General features: G+C 41.1%; 1 protein-coding gene across 3 annotated transcripts in view; it reads left to right on the top strand.

The window, feature by feature from the left end:
• MAP2K4 (mitogen-activated protein kinase kinase 4) overlaps positions 1 to 17,920 on the top strand; it is a 104,650-nt gene that overhangs the window by 49,595 nt on the left and 37,135 nt on the right. For all 3 annotated transcript variants that reach the window (XM_059996577.1, XM_059996578.1, XM_059996579.1), the window contains one exon: positions 8,743 to 8,917. In XM_059996577.1, the coding sequence (XP_059852560.1) occupies positions 8,743 to 8,917 (175 nt within the window). The remainder of the gene's footprint in view (positions 1 to 8,742; positions 8,918 to 17,920) is intronic.

A 17,920-nucleotide genomic window follows, 5' to 3' on the forward strand; every position in this document is an offset into this window, starting at 1 on the left:
TGGATCCAAATTAGGGTTCACCAAGAATAAGCAGTACCAAACTAGCCTACTATACTTAAAAAAAAAAAAAGTTACTGGGCTGTAGATCAGGAATTTGCCGTGGGCTGGGTGTTTCTTGATTTCACCATATGTGGGTACAGAGGAGGAACACGAAGCCCGAGCCAGGATTTTCAGGCACAGTTTCCTGAAGGGCAAGACTGGATGAAGTTCGTGTATTCTTTCTAATTGAATTCTGTTAGTCTGTGACTGTGTGTATCTTGAACACCAAACTGAGATGTTAGCAAGCGGTAGGAATGGAAGTTTTCTTCTCTTCTTCCTTTAACAAGATGTTTTGTGTACTAAGTGCCACCCATGTTGAATTGTGTGCTTCAGCTTAAACAGCTTCAGAGAAAGATTCAAATTTAGCTACAATCACTTTATTTTTTATTTTTGATATAAATTTTATTTATTTATTTATTTTTGGCTATGTTGGGTCTTTGTTGCTGCGCACGGGCTTTCTCTAGTTGTGGCGAGCGGGGGCTACTCTTCGTTGCGGTGCGTGGGCTTCTCATTGCGGTGGCTTCTCTTGTTGCGGAGCACGGGCTCTAGGTGTGCAGGCTTCAGTAGTTGTGGCTCACAGGCTCAGTAGTTGTGGCTCGTGGGCTCTAGAGTGCAGGCTCAGTAGTTGTGGTGCACGGGCTTAGTTGCTCCGCGGCATGTGGGATCTTCCCTGACCAGGGCTCGAACCCGTGTCCCCTGCATTGGCAGGCGGATTCTTAACCACTGCACCACCGGGGAAGCCCCGCTACGATTACTTTAACTTTTAATTTTTCTGTTGGCATCTAGAATCTATGTAAGGAAATAGAATGAGATAAGGTTTAAAGCATAGATTGGGATTAAATTAAGCTGGTTGATCATGGTTCATACAAGCTACAATTTAAGTACTATAAGGGGTTCAAAAGCACACTAGATTTCAAGTAGATATATTATATAAAATAGATGCATAGCAAAACGTGTCTGTTAATAAAATTTATTTCTATAAAATCTTTTTTTCTCATTGACCTATTTAGATAAATGTCCCCCCAAAATAATAAAAATAAGCTTGAGAATGTAGTTGTTTCATAGTTATGTGTTTAAAAGATAATTCACATAGTAATAGTATTAAAAATTAGCTACAGGTTAGGATAAAAATAGTGGTTCAGACCCTTGGTTCTTGTTTGCTTGAGGAACTAAAGTTATGACTTTATAAAAGCAATTTCATATTTGTAGTACAAAATGATGTATGAGTAGCAGCTGCCTGCTAAAATATTTAAGGAACAAAGGTGAAAATATGAAACATAGAAAATTAAGACAACTTAATGCTAAACGCTATATCTGATTGCTAATAACAATAACAGCCAGGGTAAAGAAAAAATGTACCCAGAGTTTCTCTTGCAACATTCCTGCAGAGATTGATTGAGGTAAGGGGGCCCCTTCTGAGCCTCTAGTCTCAAAGACCGAGCATCTTCATTCTCTTTCCCGCCCTCCCCCCTCACTGGTAACTACAGAAAATACCTGGAGAGCGACGGGAGGAGGAGGAGAAGTGGATGCAGACAGATTCCACTGGGTAGTGTGGTCATTCTGAGAAGTGTTGTAGGTGGACGCAGAGAAGGGCTGTAGCAGCAAAGTAGACTGAGAGTTGTATTTTTATATTTGCTGCTGTCAGCTGAGAGCACAGCATTAGAGAACAAGGAGATTGCGGGGAGGAGCATTTGCCTTTGGAGCAGTGAGTGCTTTGATTGAATGCACTGAGCCCTGGATGCCTCAAACTGTACACGTGCTTTCAGCTATAGACATAGGACAGGTAGATCCCTTTCACACAGAGTGGGGCCCAAGGAAACTCAGTCTCTCTCTCTTGACAGTTTTGAGGTATAATTGACATGTAATAACCCGCACCTATTTAAGGTGTACATTTGCTGAGTTTTGAGGTATGTATGCACCTGTGAAACCATCACCACAGGCAACATAATGAACATATTCATCATCGCCCAGAGTTTCCTCCTGCCCCCTTGTAGTTTTTATATCCAGACGTTTGATTTGGTTCTTCTCTCCATTCTTTAGTTTCTTGAACATATGGAATACAGTAATAAACACTGTTTCATTGTCCTTGTCTACTTATTCTAGCATCTCTGTCATTTCTGGGTCACTTTGAATTGGTTGCTTTTTCTCCTTATGATGGCTCATAGTATCTTGCTTCTTTGCATACTTGAGGATTTTAGATTGCATGCCAGGCATTGGGTGCTGGCTGTTTTTGTATCTTATAAATATTTTTGAGCTCTGTCCTTTGGTTAAGTTCCTCGGAAATAGTTTGATCCTTTTCGGGTCTCTTTTTTCAGCTTCGGTAGGTGAGACCAGATCCTTCTGCATGCTTTCCTGAATTCCCCATGAGTTGTGGAGTTTTCCACTCTTGTGGAGTTGTTGTATGAGCCTGGGTATCATTCCCTCTAATGCTTTTGGGTGGTTCTTTCCTCAGCCTTGTGTAGGTTCCTCATAAGCTTGTGCTGATCAACGGGGGGGCCCTGCACGTCTGTGGGGTCCTCCTTCTGTGCGGCTCTCTCTTACCTAGTGCTCTACCTTGAGAGCTCGGTCTCCCCAGACTCTCAGGTCCGTCGCCTCCTCGTGAGGATCTGCTGGATCTGCCCCCCCTGTGTTGTGGTCTGTGAAGTCTCCCTAGGCAGTATGCACGCTGGGGTGGCTGCCGGGCTCGCCTTGTGTATTTCCTGCCTCTCAGCGCTCCGTCGCTGCCTTTTGTTGTCCGCTGTCCAGGGTCTTCAAGACCTTCCCGTGTATTGTCTTTTTTTTTTCAGTTGTTTCAGGTGTATCAGTCTGTCTCCCGATGCTCCATAATAGCCCAAGCACAAGTGCCACAGACACTCATCGTGACACAGGAGGAGAATTATGGAATTAGGGAATAATATCTTCAACGCTTTGAGAAAGAGCATCTCTGAATATGATATTTTGCAGCATTCAAAATCGTTTTTTACAAGAATGATTAGCATTTGTAATAAAGTAGAAGAAATCATGGCATTCATAAAAAAAGGATTGAAAAATAGTGAGGAGAGAACAAATTTGGATAAATAGGCAACAGAATTACTGAAAAGGGTGATAGATGAGAAAAAAAGACATTGCTAGGAAACTAAATGCAGTGGTGGAATGAAATCCATATTGCATGTGGAACTTAAATGGTACTGCATGGCAGCAAAAGAAAAGAATGTGATGGGAATAATTGATTTGAAAACATACAAAGTACCACATTTTTTACATATATAAATGCATAAATACAATCGGAAGGTAAACAACACCCTGGAGAAATATTTGCAATACAGGACGAAGAGTTGATAGGTATGTTAATAGAAAAAGAACTTTTTAGCAGAAGCAGCGACAGCAAAACAAACACCGGTCTAGGAGGGCTCTGGCTAAGGGGGTGTTATCTCAGGCGGTTAACCAAAGAAACGCTGTTTACCAAATAGCTCAGAACATCCAACTCCAAGAGTAATACATCAAAATGCCACTTAAGAGTGAGTGATCTAGCCCCAGTCACCTTTCCGCTGGCCTGAGGGAAAGGGTGCTATGGGCCGGGCGCAGGCTCTCCAGGCAGCGCTATGCAGTCATGTGGACCCTGTGATGGCCGACACGTCGACAATACACTCAGTGAGGTCTGCAAAGCAGTAGGTGCAACAGGTCATTCGGTGACCTATCCACATAGTACAGAAAAATGCAAAGGATCTATACTGAAATGTTAATAGTGCTTTTCTCTGGATTATGATTGATTTTTCGTTTTAAGTTTCTCTTCTACCTGTGTAGCTGTGAGAGGGATTTAGGATTGGGTAGTCTACTTGGAAAAAGAGGTTCAGGAACTTGCCCTGCTGCTGAATTTGCACAGCAGAACCCTGTGTTTAGTAGATGGCGGGGCTGGGGCTAGAGCTCTCCCAGGTAACCTTGGCCGTGCCGTTCCGTTTCTTTAAAAAACAACCCACCCACATACATACAAAGCCCCAGGCAGCTTTATCAGACACACGAGGTAGAAATAAAGCTTTTCTCAGGGCCCAGTCTGATTACGTTCTGGAACATTATGTCACAGTTCTTTAGTTGTTTTGGAATCAGTAGGATTTCAGAAATTCATAGATTAGTCTGGGCCAATGAAGGGATGGTAATTAAAATACAGTAGTGATGATTTAGTATTAAATAGTAAACGGACAAGTTGCTTATTTCTATCCAGAAGATCAGTTGTCAGAGAAAGTACTGAGACATGCAGATGGCCAACAGACACTTGAAAAGATTCTCAATATCACTAATTATTAGAGAAATGCAAATCAAAACCACAATGAGGTATCACCTCACAGCTGTCAGAATGGCCATCATCAAAAAGTCTACAAATAATAAATGCTGGAGAGGGTGTGGAGAAAAAGGAAACTTCCTATAGGACTATTGGTGGGAATGTAAATTGGTACAGCCGCTGTGGAGAACAGTATGGAGGGTCCTTAAAAAACTAAAAATAAAGCTACCATATGATCTAGCAGTCCCACTCCTGGGTATATATCTGGAAAAAAACCCCTCTAATTTGAAAAGATACATGCACCCCAAGGTTCATAGCAGCACTATTTACAATAGCCAAGACATGGAACCAACCCAAGTGCCCATCAACAGACAGCTGGTTTAAGAAGATGATATATATATATACGGAATATTACTCAGCCATGACAGAGAATGAACTATTGCTATTTGCAGCAACATGGATGGATCTAGAGAATATTATACCTAGTGAAGTAAGTCAAAGAAAGACAAATACTATATATCATATATGTGGAATATAAAAAATAATACAAATGAATCTATATACAAAATGGAAATAGACTCACAGACATAGAAAACAAACTTATGGTGCTAACTCCCCCTGCCCTTGAATATGTAGACTTACCCACCCTGTAAGTGGCAGCCTGATATAAGGCATGAGAGAGACATTGCCGGAGCACGTGTACCCTCCCTGTAGGGTTAGCTCTGAAAGAGAGGAATTGAACAGAGTGTGTTTAGTTTCTTCTCTGTATTCACTGATCAGTCAGTAAGGCCTCAGGTGAGAGACCAGATCCCTCTGCATGGAACAGTGAGGCATGGGAGGAATAAGTGTTCCCTTAAACAATTGGGGAGAGGTAAGCCCTGAAAGCTTTGATATTTTCCAGTCATTCATATGGCATCTTTTTATAAAGCCAGGGAATATTGTCATTTGAAAAGGAACATGAAGATACTGACCACATGGGACATATATACCCAATCTGTTTATATTAGCTGTTGAATATCTGTTGGTAAGATATGGTATGTCCATGAATTGATTTTCCAAATTTGATTCAAATTGATAAGGTTGATTGATTTTTCTTTTTTTTACGTTTTAATCCTTTGTGTTGGTGTCTGTAGATTTCACCAGAGTCTATTATTACCACTAAAATTCTACTAACCTTTATATAGGAGAAAGTATATTAATGGTAACATCAGTCTATATCTAAACAGCTTCCCTGGTGCTGTTAATATCTATCCAAAAACATATACTGTTTGAAATACCGTATTCAAGAGATACATTACGCATTTAATTCAGATTTGTGATCTGTAAGGCATTTAAAAAATGTAAGTGTGTAGCTGATTTTTTACCTGGGATGTGTATCATTTGATAATCTAATTACAAGTCCTAGTATAACAAAGACTACTAAAACTTGTTTTCATATTAAAGACCTCTAAATCCAGAGGAGAAGATTACTGATTTTTCTATGGACTTTTTTCTACTGGACTTTCCTATGTAGAGGGCTAGATAGGGGGCTGGGATTGTATTCCTTTCTGAGACTTGGGTTAATTTGAGATTTGGAACCTCAGTCCTTTGCTTGTTTCTTGAGTGGACTCAACAAAAACATTGGAGGGGTGTCCTGGTTAAGTATTGTCCATGTAGAGCACTTAACCTATTTTAGAAGGAATATAAGGCACTGATAGGCAGAGGCATTGAGGATGACTTACAGGTTTGTTGAGTTGAGTCAAACTAATTTCCAGGTAAGAAATTAATAATGAAATGACTGGGAATTTCTGATACTGTCTAATAGAAGTAACACTTAAATCTTGTTTGATAGATTTGCTTAAAGTTAAAGAACTATAACTAGGGTTTTGGCCGCTTGGTACAGTTGCCTCAGTGATTGACTGCTAGAGTTTCATGGTAAAGGTTCAGGTCAGGCTTCCAGATCTGGTTACTACAGTGCTTTATCTACGTACAGTTCTTCTTCGGAAGCAATCATGGTTGAACTAACTCTTATAACAGTAGCTGTGAAACAGTTTCATTGGAAAGATCGCCAGTCCAGTATGAATGAAGACTCTATGAACATGCCTTGGTGATGGCATAACCGTAGCATGTTTTTCTGTGGTTTTCACAACTCTTTTCCTGTCTAAGTGAGAAAATGGAACTCTGGGTAGTAATCACATTCTCCTGTTCATCTTTTTCTTTTGCAGCTGTATTGAGATATCATTCATACACCATACAGCTCACCCATTTAAACTGTATAACCCTACTGCTTTTAGTATATTCAGAGTTGTACATCTGTCACCTTACTCAATTTTTGAACATTTTTGTTAGCCTAAGAAGATAACTCACATTCCATATCTGTCAATCTGTTCACTTTCAAAAAGAAAAAAGAATCTTATCCAGAAACCATACAGCAGGCTTACAGTAAGCTAAACTATTAGCAGAGATATTTCATAATTCTAAAATTTGACCTTCAGTGGGATAGACAATATTATAACTTGTTTTTCTCTGACTTTATGCAGTAATGAAATATTCATTTCATTTCTCAGGAATGCTAGCAACAAACGTTATATGACACAATGTAATGATGAGTGATAGCCTTTGCCATATTCTCTTGGCTAGAAGCAAGTCGCAGGTCCCATCCATATTCAAACAGAGGAGCTTATGTAAAGATGTGGGTGCCAGGAAAGTGGAGGTCATGGGCAGCACCTTAGATCCTGTCTGCCACTACCCTCAGCAGTAGGCTAGTGCTGTATATTTCACCAGTGATTAAATTGAGCCATTAAGATGGTGTTTTCTTGCCAATGATCATAGAACAATAGTCATTATTCATGGAACTTCTTTATGTTAGAATACTTCCTGGCTTAATCGGTCTACTTCATGAAAAAGATTACTGAGAAAATTAGTCACTGGGATTCATCTGCTTGCCTAGATCTGATTTCCATCTTAGCCAGTTCAAGCTTCACCTCCATACCTGAATGGTCACTTATGCCACTGCTTTCTGGGCTTCCTTTGACTCTAGATGCTAGGGTATATATAATATTGGTGAAAGTATTTTGTAAACTGAAAAGAACTTGTTACGAATGAAAGCTGGTATTATGACTTATTAAAGTTATGATTTGAGAATCTGGCATTTGGAATGCTGGTTCACTAAGTTGTTATTTAGACAAAGCATAGTAACTTTTTAACTCTAACCTTGACTCTTGGTTATTATTAATATCAGTACTAGTATAAATGATTATTCTGGGGGAGTCATTTTAAAATTCTAAATATATGAGAACCTTAAAAGTAACTACAAAAAACAGTTCTACTAATCTGAGAAAACATTTCCTGAATTTTGGAAGAGGAAATAGATAACCAAGCATGTTCTTGCTTGTATCATTAGATCAGATTTTAAAAGAGATTCTGATCATTTAATATGAAATTGAAGAAATGTAGATGATATTCAATGGAATCTTTTTCTTTATGTCTGTTGCACTCTCTGGTTTGATACAGTTCATCCCTACACATTGGTATGTGTGTGAGAGAGAGGCAGACACAAACGAGATTGATTTTACATTTTTCATTGGATTTGCTTTTTTACAAAGTATGGTTAGAAGTTAATACTTTGATCTCCGTGCTGGCATTTTGGAGATGATTTTTTTATTTAATGAAAATCCGTAACAAGTGAGCACTTCTGTCCATAAATCATTCTTTTTTCACCCCATTGCTCTATCTATTGATCAAGGGCTGAGAGGCTCAATTTTGAATAGCACATGGTAGTTTTCCTCTTAGAGCCAGCTGACTAGTTGTTTAACTGTTCTCCCACCTCAGCATGGCTTTAGCATGAATAGGGCAGTATCCTAAGGTGCTCATTCCCAAACTTCGCTAGAATCATCGCGGTATCTTTAAATATACTGTTTTTTGACCCTATCCCCACATATTCTGATATAATAGCTATATGATGATACCTGGGCATTGGGATTTAATAAATCTCCCCAGGTGATTCTGATGAGCAGCAAAGTTTGTGAACAGCTGTATTAAGGATCGAGGACCTGGAATAATTAATGTTGGGTAAGGTAGGATAAGAACTTTTTGGAAATGAGGTTTGTAGCACCTGCGATTCTGCATTTGATAATGCAGTTTTGCAAAGTTTGGAAAAGATCTCGTATTTGGAAATGAAACTGGTCTGCAGTATTAGTTGCTTCAGTAAATGGAAATTTGGTTTTATGAATCCCATAAAAGCTAAGTTCATTGACTCCCTGAATTTAGGCCTTTCTTAATTAACTCAGTGTGTAAAAAACCAAGATGACACAAACGAACAAAAAACAATCCCCGGAAACCCGGAGCGCAGACTGTTCTAGTAACTGATGAGAAAACAAATTTTCCCACGCATTAATCAGTGCTAGCTAAAAGAAAAAAGTCAAAACCTATTTAAAATGTGGAAAAATTGCTTCCCAATATTTTAACAGAGAGAGACTGAGAACACACAGCATTGAATCGTCAGGAAAACTGAAGATCTCCCCTGAGCAGCACTGGGATTTCACTGCAGAGGACTTGAAAGACCTTGGAGAAATTGGACGAGGAGCTTATGGTTCTGTCAACAAAATGGTCCACAAACCAAGTGGGCAAATAATGGCGGTTAAAGTAGGTGATGCCCATGATTACTTTTGGTACTTTAGTCCACTCGGTGCAATTTCTTGGTGCAGTAACACCACTACTGCTCTGTTCTCACTGGTGTGGTAAATATGGGTGTTCCTGAAATGGTTTCTCCGAATCCTTTTGAGGGTGTTTTATATTATATAGAGGTTGTCTTACCGGTGGCATGTTTCCTGCCTCTCGGGAGACATGAGTCGTGAGGTGTGCATGTTCCCTGCACTTTCGGCATGATTCTTTAACGTGTTTTAAACTTCAGGCCCTCCCGCTGGCTGCCAAGGTGAGTTCCGGTGGGGCGGCCGCACCCTGGGGGCCGGGCAGTGCCGCGCCGCGCCAGAGCTGCACGGAGACGCGGCGCACTGGGTTGGGCAGGGTGCGGGGCTAGGGCTAACAGCAGGCTCGCTGACGGTTTCCTGGAAACCACGCACATGCTGTTGCCACTAACCTCAACCTTACTCGGTCCTGACCGGCTCGGCTTCTCTCTGTTTTTTTCACCTCCACTCAGTACCGCCCTGTGCCCCGGCTCCAAGGTTGTACTGAAACGCATACTTTGTGATGCTGCTGTCCTAGTCTGTCATTACTGTGAGTGTCATGCCACTTAATATGTTCATTTCAAACAAAAACATCAAGAATGGCCAGAGGTGGAGATTGGCCGCTAGACTGTACCTGGCAGGCTTACGTTGGTACCTGTGGGGAACTCATGGTTTCCGTCTGACTCCCAGGGGGCCCATGTCATTGTAACTTGTTCATGTGTTTGTTCAGATGTTTAACGAATATTTGCTCTGTGTAAGATATTTCAAGAAAGTCAGCGATGGAGGGAGGGGGGCAGTTTAAAAGGAGAAAATGGAGATACGGCCACACTCTCATCGAATTTAAAATTTTTGTGGGAACAGATACTTTCCCAGTTTGCAAGAACTGAGAATGGGTTTGCCGACAGTCTAAGCTAATCATCTTCCTGTTAGTCCCCTCCCTATTTTGAGAGTTTATCAAAATGGCTTGATGAGAGGAGTGACCTGTTTCCTACTTGACTTTTGGGAGTGGATTTGTGTCACATTAATATAAAATGCTGCCTGTTTTGAAGTTTATTGTGAGCAAAATGTTACTCTGTTTTAGCCTCCTTCACTGTTGAGCATTTCTCTTTGCTGGGTTATATAAAACTAATGAAAAATTAATAGTGGGGAGAAACCTTAGGATTCTCTCTATGGGTTCCTAACCTGTTTTTGGTCATATTTCTTTTACAATATGGTCACAACTGTAGACTTTTTTCTTGTGAAGATGGATACATATACAAAATTTTGCATATAACCACAGACCTCTTAAGATGCCCAGGCTAAGACCTCTACTTTGGATTACCTGTTGAAATAAAATGTTGTTTTTCTTGGAATGTAAAATAATTTCTCTCTTTTTGTGTTGTGAGCTGTAGTGTGAGTGGAAAGAAAGTCATTTTATTTAGACTTTTCTGCATGAGTGTTGCATTGCCCTTATGTACTGTCTGTGCATGACGCTCACTTTTCCTTGGCTGGGGCTTAAGGGAAAGCTATCCTATATAACTAAAGTCCTAAACCTTTCTCCCAGATACCAGGGAAAGTACTTTTAAAAGAATTATGTCCTGCTTTTTTCAGTCTGTGCTATGTGTGCTTTACTATGTTGATCAGCATCATAAACTGTTTTGGTAATCTGGATAGACTTTAATCATGGTTAATAGGTTTTAAAGGTAAATAAAGAAGTTCCTTCATTTGGATGTTAAAGTTTTTCTTAATTTGCTAACATTTCAACTGTATAATGCTTAGTCAAATTTCGAAAGAATTTAAGAGTGAAAACAGGAAATTGTTGTCTGCCATTTGTAATCTGATCTTATTTTGAGATCCCCTGTTGGAAATGCTATTAAAAAACCCAATTCTTAAGAAGCACTCCTCAGGTGGTGATGGGACCCACAGACTGATAACTGGCACGTCTGTGCTCACCAGGTGATGCTGTCTATCTTTGTCACTTTGAATTCTTGAGCAAGCATGATAGTTTAGCATGGGAGTGGTGGGAGGGCAATTTAAAATGAAAAAGGAAAAAATGAGATATGGCCACGCTCTCACTGAACTTGGTAATCTGACATTCCAGTCAACATATTGATGGGGTGTAAGGATTGGATTTCATGAGTTCGTATAATACTGGAAGAGTGTTTGTGCATTAATATATATTAAAATTGGATACCAATTTGATGACTAGTATATGCCATCTACTACAAATTTAAAACGTATTATTGTTGGTCTCTTTGAAAAAACTTAGCCCTTCATCATACCAAGAGTTTATTCACTCTTCACTTAGGCACACAGACCAGACTGTCGAGTGAAGATACACAGAGGCATTGTACGATTGAGGAGTTAGATCTGACATTTTACACGTAGATGGCTCTATTCCTGAGCACGCACTGGGTTTATCTCTGAGATAAGGACTGGGGAGATTTAAAGGAGCTGTGAGACAGCGGTTCACACTCCTTTAAGTTTTCTTTGGTGTTGGTGAAATGAGAAACCCACTAGAAGTAGCTGTATACTAAGTGTCTTATTATGCACTTACTATAGAACGATTTCTTTTTTTTTTTTAACATCTTTATTGGAGTATAATTGCTTTACAATGTTGTGTTACTTTCTGCTTTATAACAAAGTGAATCAGCTATACATATACACATATCCCCATACCCCCTCCCTCTTGCATCTCCCTCCCACCCTCCCTATCCCACCCCTCTAGGTGGTCACACAGCACCGAGCTGATCTCCCTGTGCTGTGCGGCTTCTTCCCACTAGCTATCTGTTTTCCATCTGGTAGTGTATATATGTCCATGCCACTCTCTCACTTCATCCCACCTTCCCCTTCCCCATGTCCTCAAATCCATTCTCTATGTCTGTGTCTTTATTCCTGTCCAGCCCCTAGGTTCTTCAGGATTAATTTTTTTTTTTTTAGATTCCATATATATGTGTTAGCATACGGTATTTGTTTTTCTCTTTCTGACTTACTTCACTCTGTATGACAGACTCTGGCTCCATCCACCTCACTACAAATAACTCAATTTCGTTTCTTTTTATGGCTGAGTAATATTCCATTGTGTATATGTGCCACATCTTCTTTACCAATTCATCTGTCGATGGACACTTAGGTTGCTTCCATGTCCTGGCTATTGTAAATAGTGCTGCAGTGAACACTGCGGTACATGACTCTTTTGGAATTATGATTTTCTCAGGGTATATGCCCAGTAGTGGGACTGCTGGGTCATATGATAGTTCTATTTTTAGTTTTTTAAGGAACCTGCATACTGTTCTCCATAGTAGCTGTATCAATTTACATTCCCACCAACAGTGCAAGAGGGTTCCCTTTTCTCCACACCCTCTCCAGCATTTATCGTTTGTAGATTTAAAAAAAATAAATTTATTATTTTATATTTATTTTTGGTTGTGTTGCGTCTTCGTTGCTGCATGCGGGCTTTCTCTAGTTGCATCTACTCTCCATTGCGGTGCACGGGCCTCTCACTGCAGTGGCTTCTCTTGTTGCAGAGCATGGGCTCTAGGCATGTGGGCTTCAGTAGTTGTGGCACACAGGCTCAGTAGTTGTGGCTCGCAGGCTCTAGAGCGCAGGCTCAGTAGATGATGGCCACCGGTGTGAGGTGATAACTCATTGTGGTTTTGATTTGCATTTCTCTAATGATTAGTGATGTTAGGCATCCTTTCATGTGTTTGTTGGCAATCTGTATATCTTCTTTGGAGAAATGTCTGTTTAGATCTTCCACCCATTTTTGGGTTGGGTTGTTTGTTTTTTTGATATTGAGCATGAGCTGCTTGTATATTTTGGAGATTAATCCTTTGTCAGTTGCTTCGTCTGCAAATATTTTCTTCCATTCTGAGGGTTGTCTTTTCGTCTTGTTTATGGTTTGCTTTGCTGTGCAAAAGCTTTTAAGTTTCATTTAGGTCCCATTTGTTTATTTTTTATTTTTATTTCCATTTCTCTAGGAGGTGGGTCAAAAAGGATCTTGCTGTGATGTATGTCATAGAGTGCTCTGCCTATGTTTTCCTCAAAGGGTTTTATAGTGTCTGGCTTTACACTTAGGTCTTTAATCCATTTTGAGTTTATTTCTGTATGTGGTGTTAGGAAGTGTTCTAATTTCATTCTTTTACATGTAGCTGTCCAGTTTTCCCAGCACCACTTATTGAAGAGGCTGTCTTTTCTCCATTGTATATTCTTGCCTCTTCTAGATAAGGTGACCATATGTGTGTGGGTTTATCTCTGGGCTTTCTATCCTGTTCCATAGAAGGATTTCTTTATCAGACATTAAGCTTATCCTGGAAGTTATCCTAAGATTTACTTGCAGTACCTGTACCAAAGTGAACTGTGGTATTAACCTGATTTTTAAAAATTATTGTTTATTCCTCATTTTTAGTTTTGAGGGAGCCCTTCCCCAAATTTATTTTGCCACATATAAGAAATGTTTGAAAAAATGAGTTCTTAGTTACAGGAAATAATTATCTCCAAGAGATAATTAATCTAAAAATCAGTTATGATATCATAAATCAGATTCAGCAAGATAACACACAGTATATGTAAGAGTTATACTTACAATACTTTCTTGACCTTTGGCCTGAGCACAGTTCCCTAAGCTGCCAGGGAGGTTCTGTGTTAGACCTAGGATGTAGGAAGTTTGAATCCTTCATTTTTATTTGCACACGCTTGGGTAAGCAGGTTTTACTCTTCTGTGAGTAGTTTGTCTTGTACTATTTTGTCTAACTGCCTGAGCGACTGAGTCACAGGACTGCTGAGGGCAAAGCCATGGTTGCTGCAGGGTCTTTTAAAGCTCAGGTGGGACGTCCTTTGACGCCGGCTGGTACTGCAGGCTTGGATCAGCATCCTCTGCAAATAACATTTATTTCACGCCCCGTTTTGCACGATGGTGGAATAACCACTGAATGAAAAAATTAGACACACACAGTCACCATCCCCTAAGGTGAAGTAGGGCCTAGCTAAGCTCCGCTTAACTGTCTGGCAGGGCTGGTTATTACAGCCAATTCTGGGAAGAGCCCAGAATTCAGGCCAAGTGTTTGAAGAAGCAGTCAGGATTAGGTTTTCAAGCTAGGGTTAGAGAAATTCAAAACTGGGAGAAACCCCCAGCAGAGTTAGTCCACAGATGATCAGAATCTACTCAAAACAATCCAGGGACACAGGAGTAAAGAGTTAGGAAGAGTAGCTGCAGTGCCACGGTTCAGGCCCACGGCTGGAATTGAGTGGGACAGCAAAGGCAGACTGCTACCAGAGGGAGGAGTGACCTCCTGCAGGCCTGGACTGCTGCCCCCCTGTTGTTAATTAGGTCCGGATTGACTTCTTGAAGGATCGTGCCCTGTTCTTGTTTGTAGGCTATGAGAGAAAAAACAGGGGCGAGTAGGAAAGAATGAAAGTGGGAGGGAATAGAAAGGAATGAAATTGCTGTCGCTAAAGACAGAAGGCAGTGGAACTGTTATTTGGAGGGTGAACGCGGGAGTAAAGGTCTCGTCTCACTGGAGAGACTGGGCCTCTGGATGGGTTAGGAAGGTGTGAAGGTTGTCACTGCTGGTCACTATGATGAGCTTTGAGTCTTCTAATTGAGAAGTTCCCTGAGTTAATCAGAAAAGCAGTCGGCTCTTTGCAGTTTGTGACCTCATATTTAAGGGTTTCGGGTGTTTCCCTTTCTTGGCCATCTGCCTGACATGTGTTACTCCTTCCACCCTCAGTGTCCTTCCTCTACTCTTCCAACTCTCCTGCTGCGCTTGTTTAACTTTTCCTGATCCTGGGCTGCTAGCCCGATCTCGATTCCTGTGTTCTTGCCTCTCCTTGGTATTTGGGTATCGACGTCAGTGTGCTTGAGCTGAGACCCAGGTCACCCCAATGCCTGGTGGAAAGGACCAGAGCCCTCTGCCCGAGAGTGTCAGCACCCACAGCCCAGCCCTCCCTGAGCAGAGCAGCGTGGGGCTTTCCCCTGCTCGCTGGGTGGGCCTCCTGTGCAGGCAGAGCTGCGAGTGTCGAGAGGCAGCTGGGCAGTGGGGACCTAGCCATTGCTGTCAGAAGTTCAGTGCTGCATAGTTTGCATGGGGCCCGTGAGCACTGTCAGAGGAGGGTCGTTTTAGTCCCAAGCATTGGTCTTGCGCAGTGTTCTGAAGGCAGTAGAATGACACTTGACAGGCGTGGCCTTAATTAGAAGAGCTTCTTTCTGATGCTATAGACAACTTTGTTAGGCAGTTTTGTTGAGTTTCAGAGGTCCACAGCGCTAGCATTTGATTATCCAGGTCACTTGCGGGATGCAGAAGCCATGGCTATCTTGTTTTGAATTGAGACTGGAGTCCAGTGTCTTAGGCTCTCATTCGATTGGCTGGATCCTCATGGCTTATTAAGAAATCCACAGTTGATTGCCCCATATTATTTTATGTTGCTAATGTTGCTTGAATGTTGTGGCATTGCAATGAAAAGTGTAAGTGGTGCCCTTCCAGGAGTGGACAGATCCCAAGCACGTGGCAGGGCTGCCCCCTAGTCCGTGGTGTAGTGGGGATTGGAACTCCTAGTCTGCGTGTGTTTCTCTTGCTGTTGCTCCTAGTGGATTCATTCTGTTAACAGAATTGTATGTAGACCCCAATAAGTAAAGTAGACAAAATTAGTGCTATTCTGGTTGATGTGATGGACGGGAGGTGCCTACCCATATCGGAAGCCCTTGGGGCGTGAGTACTGAGGAACCTTTGGGATCCGCGTGGACAGTTTGGAAATGGTTGCTCTTGGTGAACTTTAATCAACCATTTTTGTTTCTGAACATTCTGGACACCTAGTTTCTGAAACCCTCTACCTTCACTTGACTGACCTGACTGAACCGTGACATAGGACTGTATCCTAGCTTATGCAGTTATTTGGAGAAAAACCCGTCTTAACACACCTCATTCTAAATGAGGATCCTCCGGAACAATATTTGAACAATACCTCCTGCACATTTTCTGTCATTCTTTGTTATGTTATAGCCATGCCTCTGTAATTGTTTATATATCAGATTTCTCTTATCTCACTGTATTGTCATGGGTACCAAAGTTGTGATCTGTCATTTATGATCTTTAGGCCCTTAAATGTTTCAGTGCTGAGGTTAACATTGTGCTCTTTACATGTGGATGATGTAAAGAGGAAGACAATACCACCCTTGTCAAGACTTATCAAACTTGTCCTATTAACTTTGTCCTCAGGGCAGGTCTTCCCATGATGTGATATCACGTATGTTGTTGGAAGTGATCTTGCACGTTCTCTGATGATGCACAGCACAAGATATGTAGAAGGGAGAAGAAGGGGAGGTCCTACTATTAATTAATTAATTTGACTAAGTTACAATCGAGAGTTCATTAAATTGCTTCTAAAGACTCAGATGGTTTTGCAATTAAGAATTAGTATCCTTTCTTTCTTCCTTAGTAAAAACGTGTGTTTTCATAATTTAAAACAATTGATTTAACAGACACACAATTTGTTACTCTTTGTCATGAAAAACAGTTTTGCATCTGTGATCAGCACTCCAAATATTTTGCCTTTTTTTTTTTTTTTTTTTTACTGTTTTGGCTAATGCGGCCATCTGCTTTGATCTTATTAGTGATAGTATTGTAAGACATCATGGACATTTTTTTATGTGATCTGTTTAGAAGAAGACTCTTTAGCAGCTAAGGTTAAGTGTCTTGCTGCATCTGTGGGATATAGAATCTTTGTTTTGAAATTAGGAATATAAGAATGCCTAGGATTTCCTGCAGCCCAGAGGAAAGTGATAGCTCACTGATGTGCTGCAGTGGTTTCTGGGGTTTTCCAACTTCGTATTAGAACTGAATTCTGGACATTTCTGCTGGAGAAGCAGCACATTTGTTGTAAGGATCGAATGTTTGTAAGAATCCAAGGGGGCGCTTGGGGATCTGAGTGTGATCCTTGCTCTCCTATCCCCTACCTCCCTGACTTAGGTTGATCTGAAGTCATCCACTGACTGGCAGTGGATTCCCCTTTGTGTTTTATTCTCTCACATGTTAACCTTAGGAGGAGTCCCTAACCAAAGGGCAGGGACTGCTTAATGAACAAGGCTGCACTTCTGGCAGGGCAGTATTGGTGTTTGTGGATCCTAGGAACTGGATACTTTCAAAATACGTTTATTACAATTATATCAATTAAGAAATCCTTGTTCTCTGCATCATTTGATTTTAAATGAAATGCTGTAGAACCTTCATTCCATCCCTCTTTATTTTCTGTGGAGAGGAGTCCACTCGAGATCCCATGTGCTGTGTTTGCCCAGGTACCAGCTCTAGGATTCCTGCGTGGGTGATACTTATCAGTGTCTACTCAGTCCAGTGTCTTAGGCTTTCATTCGATTGGCTAGATCACATGGCTTATTAAGAAATCCACAGTTGATTGCCCCATATTATGGGGCATTTGATCGACGCAGGGAGCATTTGATCTCATTCCTGTCCTGTGAGTGATTGCTCAAGCTTTCATCCCATTTTGGCAAGATATTTGGCAATTACTTGAGTAGAGAATATAAATACTGTTGGTCACCTTAGATGGTGAGAGGCGCTCAGCTAGAGGGATGAGCCACAGCCACTGAGAGCTGAAATTGAGCTACCTGCAGGCGATAGCGGATCCCACACGGCTTTGCCGAAGGGTAAGGACCTTCTGGTGCTCTGATTTCGGTTGGCGGTAAATTTAAAGTAGCACTTTGCCTAATGGCCCAAATACTAATAGCTTGCATCACTTTATTCCGTGTTAAATTGTTTTAGTCAATGCCTAGAATAATCTTTAAAGCCATACACTGATTTCCTCTATAGTTGCTGAATACATCACCTTGCTGAGTTTCGTTGTGTCCGTGCCCAAATTTCTGATTGGGGAACTCACCCCTCATTCCCTTTTGAATACTCATACCTTATTCCTAACTTACTCTAAGCAGCCACAGATGAACACGGGCACCTTGTTACACGGTCCTCTGAACCCT

This window comes from Delphinus delphis, chromosome 19 (assembly GCF_949987515.2).
Source record: "Delphinus delphis chromosome 19, mDelDel1.2, whole genome shotgun sequence".
NCBI classification, from domain to species: Eukaryota; Metazoa; Chordata; class Mammalia; order Artiodactyla; family Delphinidae; genus Delphinus; species Delphinus delphis.